This window comes from Polyodon spathula, chromosome 14 (genome assembly GCF_017654505.1).
Source record: "Polyodon spathula isolate WHYD16114869_AA chromosome 14, ASM1765450v1, whole genome shotgun sequence".
Classification (NCBI taxonomy): Eukaryota; Metazoa; Chordata; class Actinopteri; order Acipenseriformes; family Polyodontidae; genus Polyodon; species Polyodon spathula.
Genome location: NC_054547.1, coordinates 33795337 through 33809974, shown reverse-complemented (window position 1 = coordinate 33809974; position 14638 = coordinate 33795337). Strand labels below are relative to the sequence as shown.

Here is a 14638-nt window from a genome sequence, read left to right as displayed (position 1 = left end):
ATAATTTTACATTATGCATTCCAGATTTCAAGATGGTATGTCAGAGGTTTTATTTAATTATTGCATGTTATAATATAAAATGAATCATTTAAACTCCATATGCTACAGCTACATCCCTTGCATGTTGAAACAACAAACAATTATAACTGAGCTAACAATATTAAATAAAACTGGGAACATATTGCTGAAGTTCCTGTATCTTTTTGCACCATCTGGTTAATTTTTACAAATGATGTTGTGGGATTTACCATATTTTCCAAAATATGTTTGCCTTTCAAAAGCACCTTCAGTTTATGCCAGAACATGAACATGCCCACTCCCACACCTAGTGGTCAACAGCAGACCAATCACAGGCAATCAATAACCACTTCAATGGGTTAACCTCTCTTGGCCATAACCTCTACTGAGACTCACCAATTTGATCTTCGAAAAACCAGTGATAGGCAAACAGAAAATACATTTTCAGTAAATAAGTTTATCTATGATGCCTGTCACTTCGAAGGATCAAAGTGGATTTAGAAAAAAAAGGAATTACTTCAATTGAAACTCATGTCAACTGCTGGGGTGTCAGTTCTACTTAAACAATAGAGTCATCATTTTAATGCATTGAACTTAAGAATATTTCAACTATGTGATCTTGAAATTATAAATGTCAATAAATTATAATGTCAATAAACACATTTGTAACTGATGTTCTTGTATAAAATCTCATAATACAAAAATGATTTTCCTTTCTGGTTAGAGGAGAAACCTCAAAATGGAGCGAGGTAACCAGTGGAGTATCACAGGGATCAGTGTTAGGTCATCTACTATTCCTAATCTACATTAATGATTTAGATTCTGGTATAGTAAGCAAACTTGTTAAATTTGCAGATGACACAAAAATAGGAGGAGTGGCAAACACTGATGCAGCAGGGGTCACCCAAAATGATCTAGACAGCATTCAGAACTGAGCAGACACATGGCAAATGATATTTAACAGAGAAAAGGTTAAGGTATTGCACTCAGGCAATACAAATGTGCATTATAAATACCATATGGGAGATACTGAAATTGAAGAAGAAATCTATCAAAGAGACCTAGGAGTTTATGTTGACTCAGAAATGTGTTCATCTAGAGAATGTGGGGAAGCTATGAAAAAGGCCAACAAGGTACTCGGATATATAGTGAAAAAAGTGTTGAATTTAAATCAAGGGAAGTAATGTTAAAACTTTACAATGCATTAGTAAGACCTCATGTAGAATACTGTGTCCAGTTCTGGTCACCTTGCTACAAAAAGGACATTGCTGCTCTAGAAAGAGTGCAAAGAAGAGTGACCAGAATTATTTCGGGTTTAAAAGGCACGTCATATGTAGACAGGCTACAATAATTGAATCTGATTCAAGCATTAAAAATTCTAAAGGTACTGACAATGTCGACCCAAGGGACCTTTTCGACCTGACAAAAGAAACAAGGACCAGGGGTCACAAGTGGAAATTAGATAAAGGGACATTCAGAACAGAAAATAGGAGGTAATTTTTTACACAGAGAATCGTGGGAATCTGGAACCCTCCCCAGTAATGTTGTTGAAGCTGACACTCTGGGATCCTTCAAGAAGCTGCTTAATGAGATTCTGGGATCAATAAGCCACTAACAACCAAACGAACAAGATGGGCTGAACGGCCTCCTCTCATTTATAAACTTTCTTATGTTCAGTTAATTTTTTGTGAGCTTAAATAAATTCTACTGTTGAGGTTATTCTTATCCCTCAAATTTCAATTAAATTTCAAATTATTTTATTTATATAGCGCCTTTCATACCACAGTATCTCAAAGCACTTTACATGTTGGTTAAAACAGAAAGAAGTATGCATGTAAGACAAATGACAAAGTAAAAATAAATAATAATAATAACTACTGCTACTAATAATAATAATAATAATAATAATAATAATAATAATAATAATAATAATAATAATAATAATAATAATAAAAACAATTAAAACTGAAGAAACAGGAAATGAAAAAGAATGGTAAAACAGAAAATGAATGGGAAATGTAAAATAAAATTTAACTAGGGTTATTGTAGGTATGTTGGAAGTGCCTATTCCTGGCTTACCTCCAGTCTATCTGTCCTCATTAGTTTCTGAGCAGCAGCAGCTGCAGCGGCAGGACCTGGGACAGCAGGGTTCCCTGTTACCAGCATTGGACCAGTAGACATCATCTCAGCTGGGAGTAAGCCTGGAGACACTGGCCCCATGTAGGGGTTGAAAGCTGCTGCCGCATTGGTGGCTAGGCTTGGGGCGACAGAGAACATTGGCTGCAAAATAAAATATCACGAGTTTAACAAGAAAAATATATAACAAGGGGCAAATTGTAAAACATGTATAATATTCTGAAAAGCAATAACTGGCAGCATGCTTTTTTGGTTGTGTGCAAGATGATTATTACTGTAAGTCAGTTAGGGACACTTTGCTACGCAGCTGTGGAAAAACAACGCACCTTCTTAATAATAACCTCTTAATGCTAAGATGATTTGTCACAGAGTAGGTTTCAGATTACATTAAAACAGCAGAGTGCTGCATTTACACAGAGACATACAGCATACAACAACTCCCTTAAACTGCTAAGGAATGATATGTCCAGAGCAGAGTGGCAAAGTGGCCTTCTGACTTCATAACGACTTTGTATTCATAACCAAATGACAAGAATGCATGTATTTATTTACACATATTAACTCTTAATTAAACAAATAACACTTTGTTTTCAAATACATACAGCAGAATAACAACCCCTTTCACAGTTTGTAAAATGTATTTATGTTTAACACATCTTTACTTATGCTGTTAATTTGAGAGAGAAACCATTAGAAGTCATGAGTCTATTTTTAAACAAGAGATTTAAATAACCTGTTTTTTTGCCAAGGATTATCAGTGATTTATAATGATTATAGTTATATACACAGCATCTCTTCTGTGGCAATGGCTTGTTGCATGATCCCACGTTTATCTGAGTAAACCAAACGATACTGTTTTCAATGCAGGCCAGTCCAGACTGGAATACAACACTCATTTGAGCTCTCGGAAATTATGAAAATTCTATAATATTTTAAAATAATTTCCATTAAGATATTAATATTCTATTTTAAAAAGGATCAAATAAATAAATGCTGCAAGTTTGCCACTGGGGTAGCTGCTGGATGTTAGGCTAGGGCCAATTTCAGCCTCTGGTTGGTAAGATTACAAATAACTTTTTAATTTAAAAGTACTTTGGAGCCATATGACATTAAAGAGAGCTAATTAGATCACCTTCAATGACAGACCATGCATGGAATTAAAAGAAGCTCCCACACTCAAAACTAGGTTGTCTTTTTCTTGAGATGTATTCTGTATTGGGAATAGCTAGATCTATTGCAGTCTTCTTAATGGCTCGCCTTCTATCCTTTGTGTAGATTTATACTTTGTAATAATCCTGTTTCACAGACAACATAAAAATAATTAATGCCTTTTCTTTTCTTAAGAATGCCCCTGTGCTTGGAAACATGTCAAGAAGAACCGTCACTTCATTCATCAAGGACACACATATTGTATGTTGTCTATTACAAAGTCTTAAAAAAAAAATAATTAAAAATTGACTATCTAAATTGGTTGTATTCAGCAGTTTTGTTCAACAAGGCTTGTTTTAATTAACTGAAGGCAAGTCTATATAATGTATACAGCTAGTCACATATTTTCAAAAACTGGTAATTCACCCATGACACATTCTTGACCCTGATACAAAATGCAGAGAACTTTTTGAAGCCTGACTTGTCCAAGTTGGAATATAGTTTATTAAAAATTATTTCCAAATCTGTTTCCAGTAGGACAGGTTCAAAAAATCGTCTGGAGGTAACGATTCCAAGCCAGCGTTAACATTTGTTGTATGAAGAGACCATCTGGACAGCACTTCAAGTCCACATTGTTAACAAAATAAAACAGGAAATTTGACAGGATTGTGTTTAATAAGAGTTATCTATTTTATGGTTTATATCAAGCATAGTCTAAAAATCTTCTACAATTTCGCCTTGAATTGTATAGCCTTAAATAAAATATCTTGCACTGTCTCAATGTGTGTTGTGCTGGGTTTTAGTGACTGGGTTCCTGCTGTAAAGCTGCAATAACAACAGTGTTAGATAGCTGAAGCAAAAGCAATGTAGCTGCAGCAAACACAAACTCCCCCAAAAAGGTAGCACATTAGGACGCAACAGACCTGCTCAGAAACTAAAATGTATGCCTGTTTGATAACTGTGATTTAACAATGAGGGTATGCCAGGAGATCCGTAGCAGGAAGTGATGTTTGAAATATTGTGTGCCTGCTTTAACACATTCTGGCAATCCCACTCCTTGTGCCGACCATAAAATGAAAGCTGCATAAATCCATAGAGATTACATAAGCATGCAATGTAGATTCAAATTAAAATATGCAGAGACATTAAAAAAAAAAAAAAAAATTCAAAAAGAACCGGAGAGGGATGTCAAGAAAGCAAACATTATTTGTTAAATAATGGTAACTACTTGGTAAGAAGTACTTCAGACTTGTTTTTTTTTTTTATTTGTGCAATTCTAGCTTTTCTTCTTTACAAATTCATAAAATAAACTTTTTTTTTTTTTTTTTAGAGAGCTTAGATAACAATAATTACTACAACAGTAGTGTAAAATTGGTATGCATTGCAAGTGATTATATGGATTTTAGTGTGCCAGTCCTGAAACACAAATTATATTTCACTTTTCATGAAATCATCATACCATGATATTTTACCAGAAACAATTAAAAACAGCAACAACAAGACATTTATCAGCACTTAGTCCCACATATTACAAACTTATTGATTGCATAGTATTCATTTAGCAGCTATCCACATAGTATTCATTTAGCAGATATCCTTTGCTGTGGTTTGAACCACGACTTTTCACATGTGAGCAACATGGGGGCAGAAGCTGTTTGTATTCAGGTAATGCTGGGATGCATTTGGAAACACAGTGTTAGTATACAGTACTGTTTTAGATGAAGCAGAAGGAAACATGGTTAGGAAAAAGACAAGAAATGATCCTGAAAATAGGTTTTTAAAAAACAGAGTTACTTACTTGAAAGAAACGGGGGGACGAATTGTATGAAGATTCAGGGTGAATAAGCAAACGGTCTATCTGTGTGATATTTTAAAGGAAGATTTAGAAAAACCTTGGTATGCCTTTCCAATGAATTATTACTCCATTCTTTCTCATCCTAAACTCTAAGGTGCTCCATTTGGTACCTGATTCATAATAGACCAGTTGACTGTAAAAGTCTGAATTGAGATGTTGTTTTTCACTCAGGCAGAGTTATCCTGAGTTGTGCCAAATTACTTCTCATGATGTCATCACAATTATTGCAAGAATAAGACACTTTTTTTTTTCAGCAGTCAGGTATCAATCTGCATTTTCCTACAAATGTTTAAACATTAGTCCTACATCTACAGGAGCTTTATATACAAATAGTGACATGAGCATAATATGCATTTGAAATTACTATTGACACATTGCACCTGTTATCTGCTGTGGTTACAAATCTGCATACAATGCAACACATAATGGGATATATATATATATATATATTCTTTGTATGTATCTGAGTATTATGGGCTGAATAACAAGGGGTAATAACACAAACAAAAATCAAGCCATCAGTGATAAGAAAAATAGACCTGGAAATGATTGCAGAAAAGGGGTGATTGATAAAAAAAAAAGAATAGTGCCCAAACAGTGCAGAAAGGCAATGGTAAGAAGGAGCAAAGGGATAAGGTATTCTCACACACCAAGTTATGGGAGAGTGGTTTTGGTTTTGCGTTTTTGGGTTAGCGGCACAGTTTTTAAAAACATTCCATTTACCTCTACAAGAGACTACAATACAACACAGCTTTCCATAGAACTGGTGTTCTGTACTGTATAACACCCGCCATTTTAATATAGGGGTTTATAGCTATGCTGCAGCCAAAGCAGATTATCTAACTGAACATCTGAAACACCTGTTCATCGTTTAGAATTTACTTAGCAAGAAACAATGTAACAGAAATGTTTCCTTATTAACTGTTTCTCTAAAACAATCTGATCATCAATGTGAATCTCTGCTAAAATTCCAGACCCCAGTGTAACTGGGATTACCACGTGTAAACATACAGTGTGAGATTGCTTGCTTTTTTCAAATTAAAAAAAAAAAAATGGGCCTGATTTATATGAGTTAATAAAAAAAGGCAAATACAGTTTAGGGCATAATATGCACTATATATTACATGCAACATAGTGTTTGTTTTTCCACTTGGTATATACTGCACTTAGTTTCCCATAAAATGCATTTACAAAAGGATTTGCTTGGGCATGATTTTGTGCTGCTTTCTTTTATTTTAACTTTTAATAACAAGTCATATCTGTTCTTTATTTAAATAAACACAATCTCTTGTGCAATTCCCTTGTTTGAACACATTCAATGCTGATTTTTTTAATTTTTTTTTTTTTTTAATATACCAGATGCCTTTAAGCTTTTCTGTATTATACATATTAACCTACATTAGCAACAAACGCTGTGCTAATGAGTTAATACTAAAAAAGGAGACGGTTCTTTGGAATTTAATATCGTTGCAGCACAGCTTGGCAAAAGAATACATTTTGGTTAAATGTAATATACTATGTGGGGAAACAATTCTGATTCTAAGTGCTGATCTCAGAAAAAAGCTGGCATCTGTCAGATATCTAACCCATGCTATCCAGTTTCAGCTTCTGTCTGTCTGCAATAAAACATGTTATAAACTCATCATACAGTTCATCTCTAGGTCACAGGCTTGATTTTTTTTTTTTGTGATTTAAAGCTTGCCTACCATAGGTTGTAACTGAGTACTAGGCATCATGGCGTTGGCAAGCTGCATCTGCTGGGCTAGCATAGCCATATTTTTCTGCTGAATTAGGTTATTGCGTCCATTTATCTCCAACTGTGTTTTTAAGTGTTGAGGAGGATGCAGATATTTGCAGTTTTCTCGTGAGCAGCGGCCCTAAAGGGAAAAAAAAAAGAAATAATCATAAGCAAATAAAATCAAACGCTATCTATTTTATAACACATGCACAGAGTGATTTCCAGGGGGATCTGGCACCAGCTGATGCTCTTTGACTTCCTCTGGGCTTTTTCAAGCACACAAAATAAAACACACTAGCAGTCTCCATCAGAAAAGGCATATTTTTTATCGGTATTTCTGTTTTCTTTTAGATACCAGTGTTGCAGTGTAACTAGCAAGGTAATTAGTTACATGTAATTGGATTAATTAATTAATTAATTAAAGTAGAATTTTAAAGTATATACAATGTTTTTACAAAGTGTAACAGTGTACTATTCAACACCTGCAATTAGTAATTGGTAATATACTGTATTACCCTTTCAAGGAAACAGGAATAACCTTGTTTTGTGTCCTGTATATGTACATACAAAGACAGATACAAGGCATGCTACAGTAACACTGTGGCTCCGGTTACCTTCACTGTGATTTCAGCTCCAAGTACACTTCTAGTTTTTCACACACTTGTCACAGATGCCAGATTAGTATCTTTATTTTGCTGTGTCGACATTTTTGTACACTTTAAATATTCTCATTTTTCCTTGTATGTCATTGTCCTGGCAGTCTAACCCGAAGGCGTCCATTTAAAACTGAAAGCAGATCGGTCATTTTATTTGAATCAATCCCTACAGTCACTGCAAACGTATTGATTGGGGTTAATTGTAAAGACTTTCTAGTTTAAGCTAGAAAGTTTCAGCTAGCTGTCAGAAAAGTCATCTCGGTAGCATACCCTAGGTGGGTTTAGTCAAAGAGAAAATATCTAATTCTGTACCAAATCAAATCACTACCAAAATATTAGTATTACTGTTATCTGCCATGTTGAGCATATTCATTAAGGTTTTGATAAAAAAAAAATTTAATAATGCACCAATCCCACTCACTATATGTATTTTCTTTTAACAGAGAAACAACATTTAAGGGCCCTCATTTTTTAAACTAATTATACCAGCTGTCATCTCTCCAGACACATTCATTATTAACTGTTAATTACCTTCTGCCAGTGAAAGTTTCCACTTCTCCTACATTCACGTGACAAAGCAGACAACTTAGCTGGTAATATAAGCTTAGGGTTATTAGCCTAGATCTCATTACACAGTTTAAATCACTTCATAGCCAACTGCTTCTCATAATCTTTTAATAATTTATTATATTGATAATAACAAGCAAAGCATGTCAGGTAGAGTATGTTCTACTGTTGGTATTTAAATGCAATATAAAAACAATTCTTTCAAATGCAATATGCACATTAAAAGCAACTATTAGCTGTTTGCAAAATTATAAACATTAAAACATTTAAAACAATGATATTTAAGCCGTTTTGCAGATGGGTAGTAAAACAGAAGTTAATTAACATATAATAATGGATATTTAGTTGTTATCTTCGGATAATAGTATTAATCAAGGTTGTAAATTTATATTTATTTATTTTTAACGAAGAGAAAACTCTTGAAATTTCCACCTGAAAATTTGAAGGCCAAAGTTACATATTAAAAACAAAGGAGGAACTGAGCCCAGAGGCCCCATTGAGGCCTCCTTCACAACTCAGCCCTGACCTGAATAACTCCAAACACTAGGGAACAACGTTAACACCAGACTAATTTCACCTGAACTGGATTGAAATCCACGCCTCCAGAGGTGAAAATACGGTCAAGCTTTAAAGGAATATTGTAAGCGTATGTTGTATGTCTTCCAGAAAGCAGTTAACCAGTGCAGTTAATGCCATTCTAAACAAAGATTTTCCAAGAACTAGTGTCAAAATGAAGAGCTAAAAATCATGCTGGTTCCTCATATAGAGCTGGTGTCTGACTGTAACTAAGAGGTGGATAGTGGAGACAATTCTTGAGGACATTTCAATATGACAAGATGGTGGCAGATGTCAGTGATAATAACAGATGGAAGGAGGATATAGGTAATGGGCCGTAATGAAAAATGTCACAAATCGCTGGCAGACAGTGAATGAAAAATGGCATGTTGCTTGGGAAAGAGTTTTCAACACATGCCTGGTGAGTGTTCTTTACCTGGCTAATGAATGCATTAAGAGGTGTTAGGGAAGTCACAATAATGACTGTGATATCATACACATGTTTATTTCTTTTAAATACAGCTGTTAGCTTTGGCTGAACATAAACAGACAGCCCTCTTTAGTTACCATGGAATTATTTCTGCAGAGTTCAATGCAAAGCAGTGGCTTGCTTGAACTTGTATCAGTATGCAAATACAGAACTTACAGATATTCAAGGAAACTGGATTATTATTACAATAACCTGTGGCTTGCAATGCTCCTTATTAATATAGTTTGATAAAAGTGATAAAAATAAAAATGCCATTTAGTTACTGTACTAATATTGTTATTTTTCAAATGCACTACTCTTCTTATTCGATATTTTTGTGCCTGTTTTTATAGATAGACTATATGGATTGATATTGACCTAAGGCTACAAACCTATATCAAAAACATTTTAGTCCTAATTTTTGATTATCAGTACAGCACTTTGTATTAATGGGGAAACTGTCAAACATTTTAAAATATTGCATTAAAACATAAAATGCTACAACCTGCACTGTAAAACACATTTATGTATGTCTGTACTTATTATTTTTGAAAAGTAAAGTTTACTAATCTTTTCTCCAATCATTATAATGTTTTTCTGATTGACTACCAATCTGCTACGACTCACAGGAGTGGACTAAAGTTCTTGTATATAATAATAATAATAATAATAATAATAATAATAATAATAATAATAATAATTCTACTACTACTACTACTACTACTACTACTACTAATAGTAATATTTATTTTTATATAGTGCCTTTCATAGTGGACCACCATCACAAAGCTTGGGGGGAAACGTCAGGCATGTATAGCTCACCTTTGAACTGTGAGCAACATCACTGTCTTATTATAAAAGCTTGCCTGTTAAAAAAAATATACTGACGGTATGGACTTTTTTTTTTCTTAATAGTCCGCATGCGTACCTGCGTACCAGTTATGTCAACCCCTGTCGATAAGACTTCGTCTGACCTGCCTGGCACTTGCAGCATCTGCTTCCCTCTAACCCTGTAACCTTTCCTCTGCAATTTCAACGTCCGTTACGGAGAGCTATATGTTGTGTAAAACACAAACCAGGATGATATTGCTAACCTTCTGAGGAGTGTACTGTAGTGTTCCCCCAGAGATATCCAAACATCAGAATCACATTTTGAGAATTCCAAATGTTCGCTCAATTACAGTATGAGCACATTTAAAGGTAGGGTTACACCTCTGTTCGGCAGGGGTCGTGGGGTTGCGCAGCAGTGTCAGTAGCCACCGCTTCAGTGGATACCTGTTGTCCCCTATCAACCAACCCCTGCTCAGACTGTCAGCCCGCTGAAACGCAGCTGCCACCTCTGAATTAGCAAGGATAAATGAGTCATTAGTGGAACAACAATAGTTTGCATACACATTTGTGATGTAGTTGTTGGCATCCTAGATCACACACAACTTGCACATTGACACTACTTGAAGCATAGCGTACACTGTATGTCAGGCAGCCTTAAGAAATTTTTGGGGACGTTTCCTCCACCTCTTTTTGTCTGGCCAAGTAAAAATTATTATTATTATTTATTTATTAACAGATGCCCTTATCTAGGATGACTTACAATTCGTTACAAATGTAATTTGTGAGTTTAGACCTGTTTTTCACATGTCAACTGAAACGCAAATGCTAACACTGTTAATGGTTTGCTAAATCGCTACATTTTTATGTAAATGAGGACACTCCCCTAAAGTTCAGCCCATGTCCAGAGCTAACGCTGACTTGTGGAGTGGGCACTAAAACACAGTTGCTAAATCACATACATGGGCAAAGTCTGTTTGGCCACATGTGCGTCTCATTCTGGTGTGCTAACTGTTCGTAAAAGTGTTTTGCGATTGCCTTAGGAGTTTGCAAACATTGCTAAATAGGGCCCAATGTGTGCTATTACGACAATCTACAGGGTAAAAATTCACTACAGTTTTTTGCATTTCATATATATATTGCTTGAGCAAAGCTTTGGAACCAAGTCTATAGAGACTTTCAGTAAATAGATTAGAAACTGCAGGAGACATCAACATTTGCACTTTCCGGACACATTACAAATAGTCAAACAGTTTGTTGTATGTGCAATCATATTGAATAGAAAACCCAATCATTTCCAAAAGGAACTGCTTTTAAATGAGGTGTAGCTGGTAAATGGCTCTTTCTTTCGTGAAAACTGTTTCTCCTCTCTGTTGAACCAGTTTTAAGACTAATAACCGTGTCCCAGGGAAAGCCTACTATAAAAAGATACATAAAAGGATGTGAATTATGAGACTTGACGCTCTATTCCCAAATCATATCACATTTATACAGCTGCACTGAACTGGGAAATGGGAAACTGAAACTTACACCAACAGAAATATAATTAACTGGTAATAATCTTCTGCTCCAAAGAGCCAATGTTAGTATAATTCTTACACACAGTAAGCCACATTAAGGCTACATTAAAACTATCTTCTTTCACAATTTAGCCCTTATTAATGAATGCTAACACATCATCTGAAACCACGTGATTGCCATTTACTTCACTCAGAGTTGCATTTTCAACCAGTGATGGCCGTGTATTATTGAGGGAGTGTGAATTCGGTATCAAACCAGAAGTTCCAGCAAGTTCATGCCTGCCCACACACAACCAGAATTAGCCACAATTACTTGCAGTAAAAACAGTTCTGTGATCAGACTTCTAGGGTTTCTAGTCGTTAATCGTACACCCAAGAGTATCCCTGAGCTCTTAGCAGAATTCACCTGACTCAACGTAAGACACTAAAATGCAGTGCTGGTGGTCTAATTCACACTGTTGTGATGCTACTTGTCTGATGCTCATTATTTTTCTGACAGTGCCAAGAGTTTGTCATGGAAACATTCATCTGATGAGTAAACAGTATATTAATTACTGAAGAATGGTTGCTGGGATTGCAACAAACACACCCTAAAATCCCATTGTGGCAGTGCGATTGCCCTGCACAGTGGTAAATTAGTGTTGGTGTGGTTTATATGTGGGAATGGGTTTATTTTGTGACGTTTTGGTACTTAATTAGTTTATTGTCTGTTTTTGTGTTAATTGTTAATATTGATTTAATTGTTTAGCTGCTGTGGCGCTCCGCTGGGGACGATTACCGGTCTGCGTGGAGCAGCAGCTGAAAGCAATCAGCTGTTCCCGCAGGCAGGTGGGCGTGTCTCAACAGAGCGTCAAGATAAAAGCATGGCGATCGCTGTGCTCGGGGCTGCTGCAAGGCCTGCCGTTTTCACGGCACCTTTTGAGTTATAGTTTGGGGTATTGTTTTATTTTGCACTTTTTGTACGGTTTACTGTATTTGTCCTCTGTGAGTTACCATCGCTGGTAACGTCACATGACCGCCTTTATTTTACTTTCACTTTCTTTTTGTTGTTAATAAATCCTGCGCGCCTGTGCCGGCGTTTCAACACCAACCTCTGTCTCTCTGTATGCTTGAACAGCGGCTACCCACGCGTGTGACCCGAGGAAGACCCTGTCACATATGGTGTCGGAAGTGGATTCCGCTGCATCCTGCCGAAGCAAGGCTAGATGGCTACAGAGAGACAGGAGGAGCAAACCCCTGAAATTTTTTGGGGGGGACAAGGGCAGACCGCAGGTAACCCTGAGGGGCTGCTGAAGGAGAGGGATGGAGCCGCTGTCCTTAAAGGCACTGTGAAGGAGCCGAGACATCCCGCCCGAACGCCAGAGAGGCCGAGGAGGGTCCGTCCCCGAGAGCTGCAGAAGGAGGAGTTCCGGTCCTGGAAGCTGGCGAGGGAGGAGGAGAGACTGCCTGCCCGGACGCCAGCGGGAGGAACTGCCTGCCGAGCGTCAGCGAAGGAGGACCTGTCGTTTGTGGGGGATCGTCTCAGAAGGAGGCGGGTCAATCCTCTGGAGAGGAGCCCCGTGAAGGGACACTGGGTTTAGGGGGTAAGCGGGGTTGAATGGGCGCCCCCTTATAGAAGCCCTGGGGGTTAATAATTGTTGGTGTGTTAATGGTTGCATGTGAGTAGATTGTTAGTAGAGTATTGTATAAATGATGGTGATGGGAAATAGTAATGGTGATGGTAATGATAAATTATCGAGATAATGGTGATAAATTGTATTGATGATACTGTGGTGATAGCATTGGAGCCAGTTAGCTGTTTGGTGGCTGGTTGAGGCTGGCTGGGCTCGAATGTTCCCTCCCACCCACCCATATGTAGTGTGTTCATAAAAATAAATAAATAAAATTAAATAAGTGAATGGTGTTGTCGGATGAACCCTTGGGGCTCATCCTAAGGAGGGAGGTATGTGGCAGTGCGATTGCCCTGCACAGTGGTAAATTAGTGTTGGTGTGGTTTATATGTGGGAATGGGTTTATTTTGTGACGTTTTGGTACTTAATTAGTTTATTGTCTGTTTTTGTGTTAATTGTTACAATTGATTTAATTGTTTAGCTGCTGTGGCGCTCCGCTGGGGACGATTACCGGTCTGCGTGGAGCAGCAGCTGAAAGCAATCAGCTGTTCCCGCAGGCAGGTGGGCGTGTCTCAGCGGAGCGTCAATATAAAAGCATGTTGATCGCTGTGATCGGGGCTGCTGCAAGGCCTGCCGTTTTCACGGCACCTTTTGAGTTATAGTTTGGGGTATTGTTTTATTTTGCACTTTTTGTACGGTTTACTGTATTTGTCCTCTGTGAGTTACCATCGCTGGTAACGTCACATGACCGCCTTTATTTTACTTTCACTTTCTTTTTGTTGTTAATAAATCCTGCGCGCCTGTGCCGGCGTTTCAACACCAACCTCTGTCTCTCTGTATGCTTGAACAGCGGCTACCCACGCGTGTGACCCGAGGAAGACCCTGTCACACCCATAGAGTTAATGTCCTCCAGGTTTTCCCTTCAAACAGAACAACCTTGTTCATAGCAGTATTATACACAACAAGACTTATTGATTCAAGCAAAATAACAACATGAAATATTATTGGCCTTATGCTACCCCGTCAAAGCTTAAAGAGGATTAAGTTACAGTTATGCAGACTGACCTAAGCTGTATTTCAATGTGATCCCACCCATGGTATTTTAGAATGGATATCATATAACAGAAAATGTAAATCCAAACTGACATTGGGTATTACTGGTTTAATGAGGTTCAAATGTAAATGTAAATGTAAAAAAAAAACAACTATAAAAACACTTGAAAGCCAACGAAAGCAGCATCATAACACATCTTAATGAAGAGGAGAACAAGGGAGGCTCAGACAGCTATCACATGATGTTTTTCTCCTCATATCATATCAGCAGTATTTCGGAAGATAGCCCAGGCTGAACTAAACAGCTGAACCAGGTGTTGTTAATTATGGGTCGCAATATGCTTGTAATATTTTAAACTGTCTGGTGTTGGCAAGGATAGGTGACAGACTGACTGGCATTAAATGTAACAGCTCTGCCTTTTGCCTACAATTCAAGTAGGAGCTGTTGCTATGCTACTGTAAATCCATAATCATTCACTCATCG

The 14638-nt window shown here is 37.0% G+C and overlaps 1 protein-coding gene across 32 annotated transcripts in view; it reads right to left on the bottom strand.

Moving 5' to 3' along the window:
- The window catches only part of LOC121327376 (muscleblind-like protein 1), a 69331-nt gene that overhangs the window by 11686 nt on the left and 43007 nt on the right, over positions 1–14638 (bottom strand). For 20 of the 32 annotated variants that reach the window (XM_041271363.1, XM_041271362.1, XM_041271361.1 and 17 more), the window contains 3 exons: positions 6865–7035; positions 5102–5161; positions 2098–2298 (listed from right to left, as the gene is read on the bottom strand). In XM_041271363.1, the coding sequence (XP_041127297.1) occupies positions 2098–2298; positions 5102–5161; positions 6865–7035 (432 nt within the window). The remainder of the gene's footprint in view (positions 1–2097; positions 2299–5101; positions 5162–6864; positions 7036–14638) is intronic. The other 12 variants (XM_041271385.1, XM_041271372.1, XM_041271386.1 and 9 more) reach the window with 1 other exon arrangement.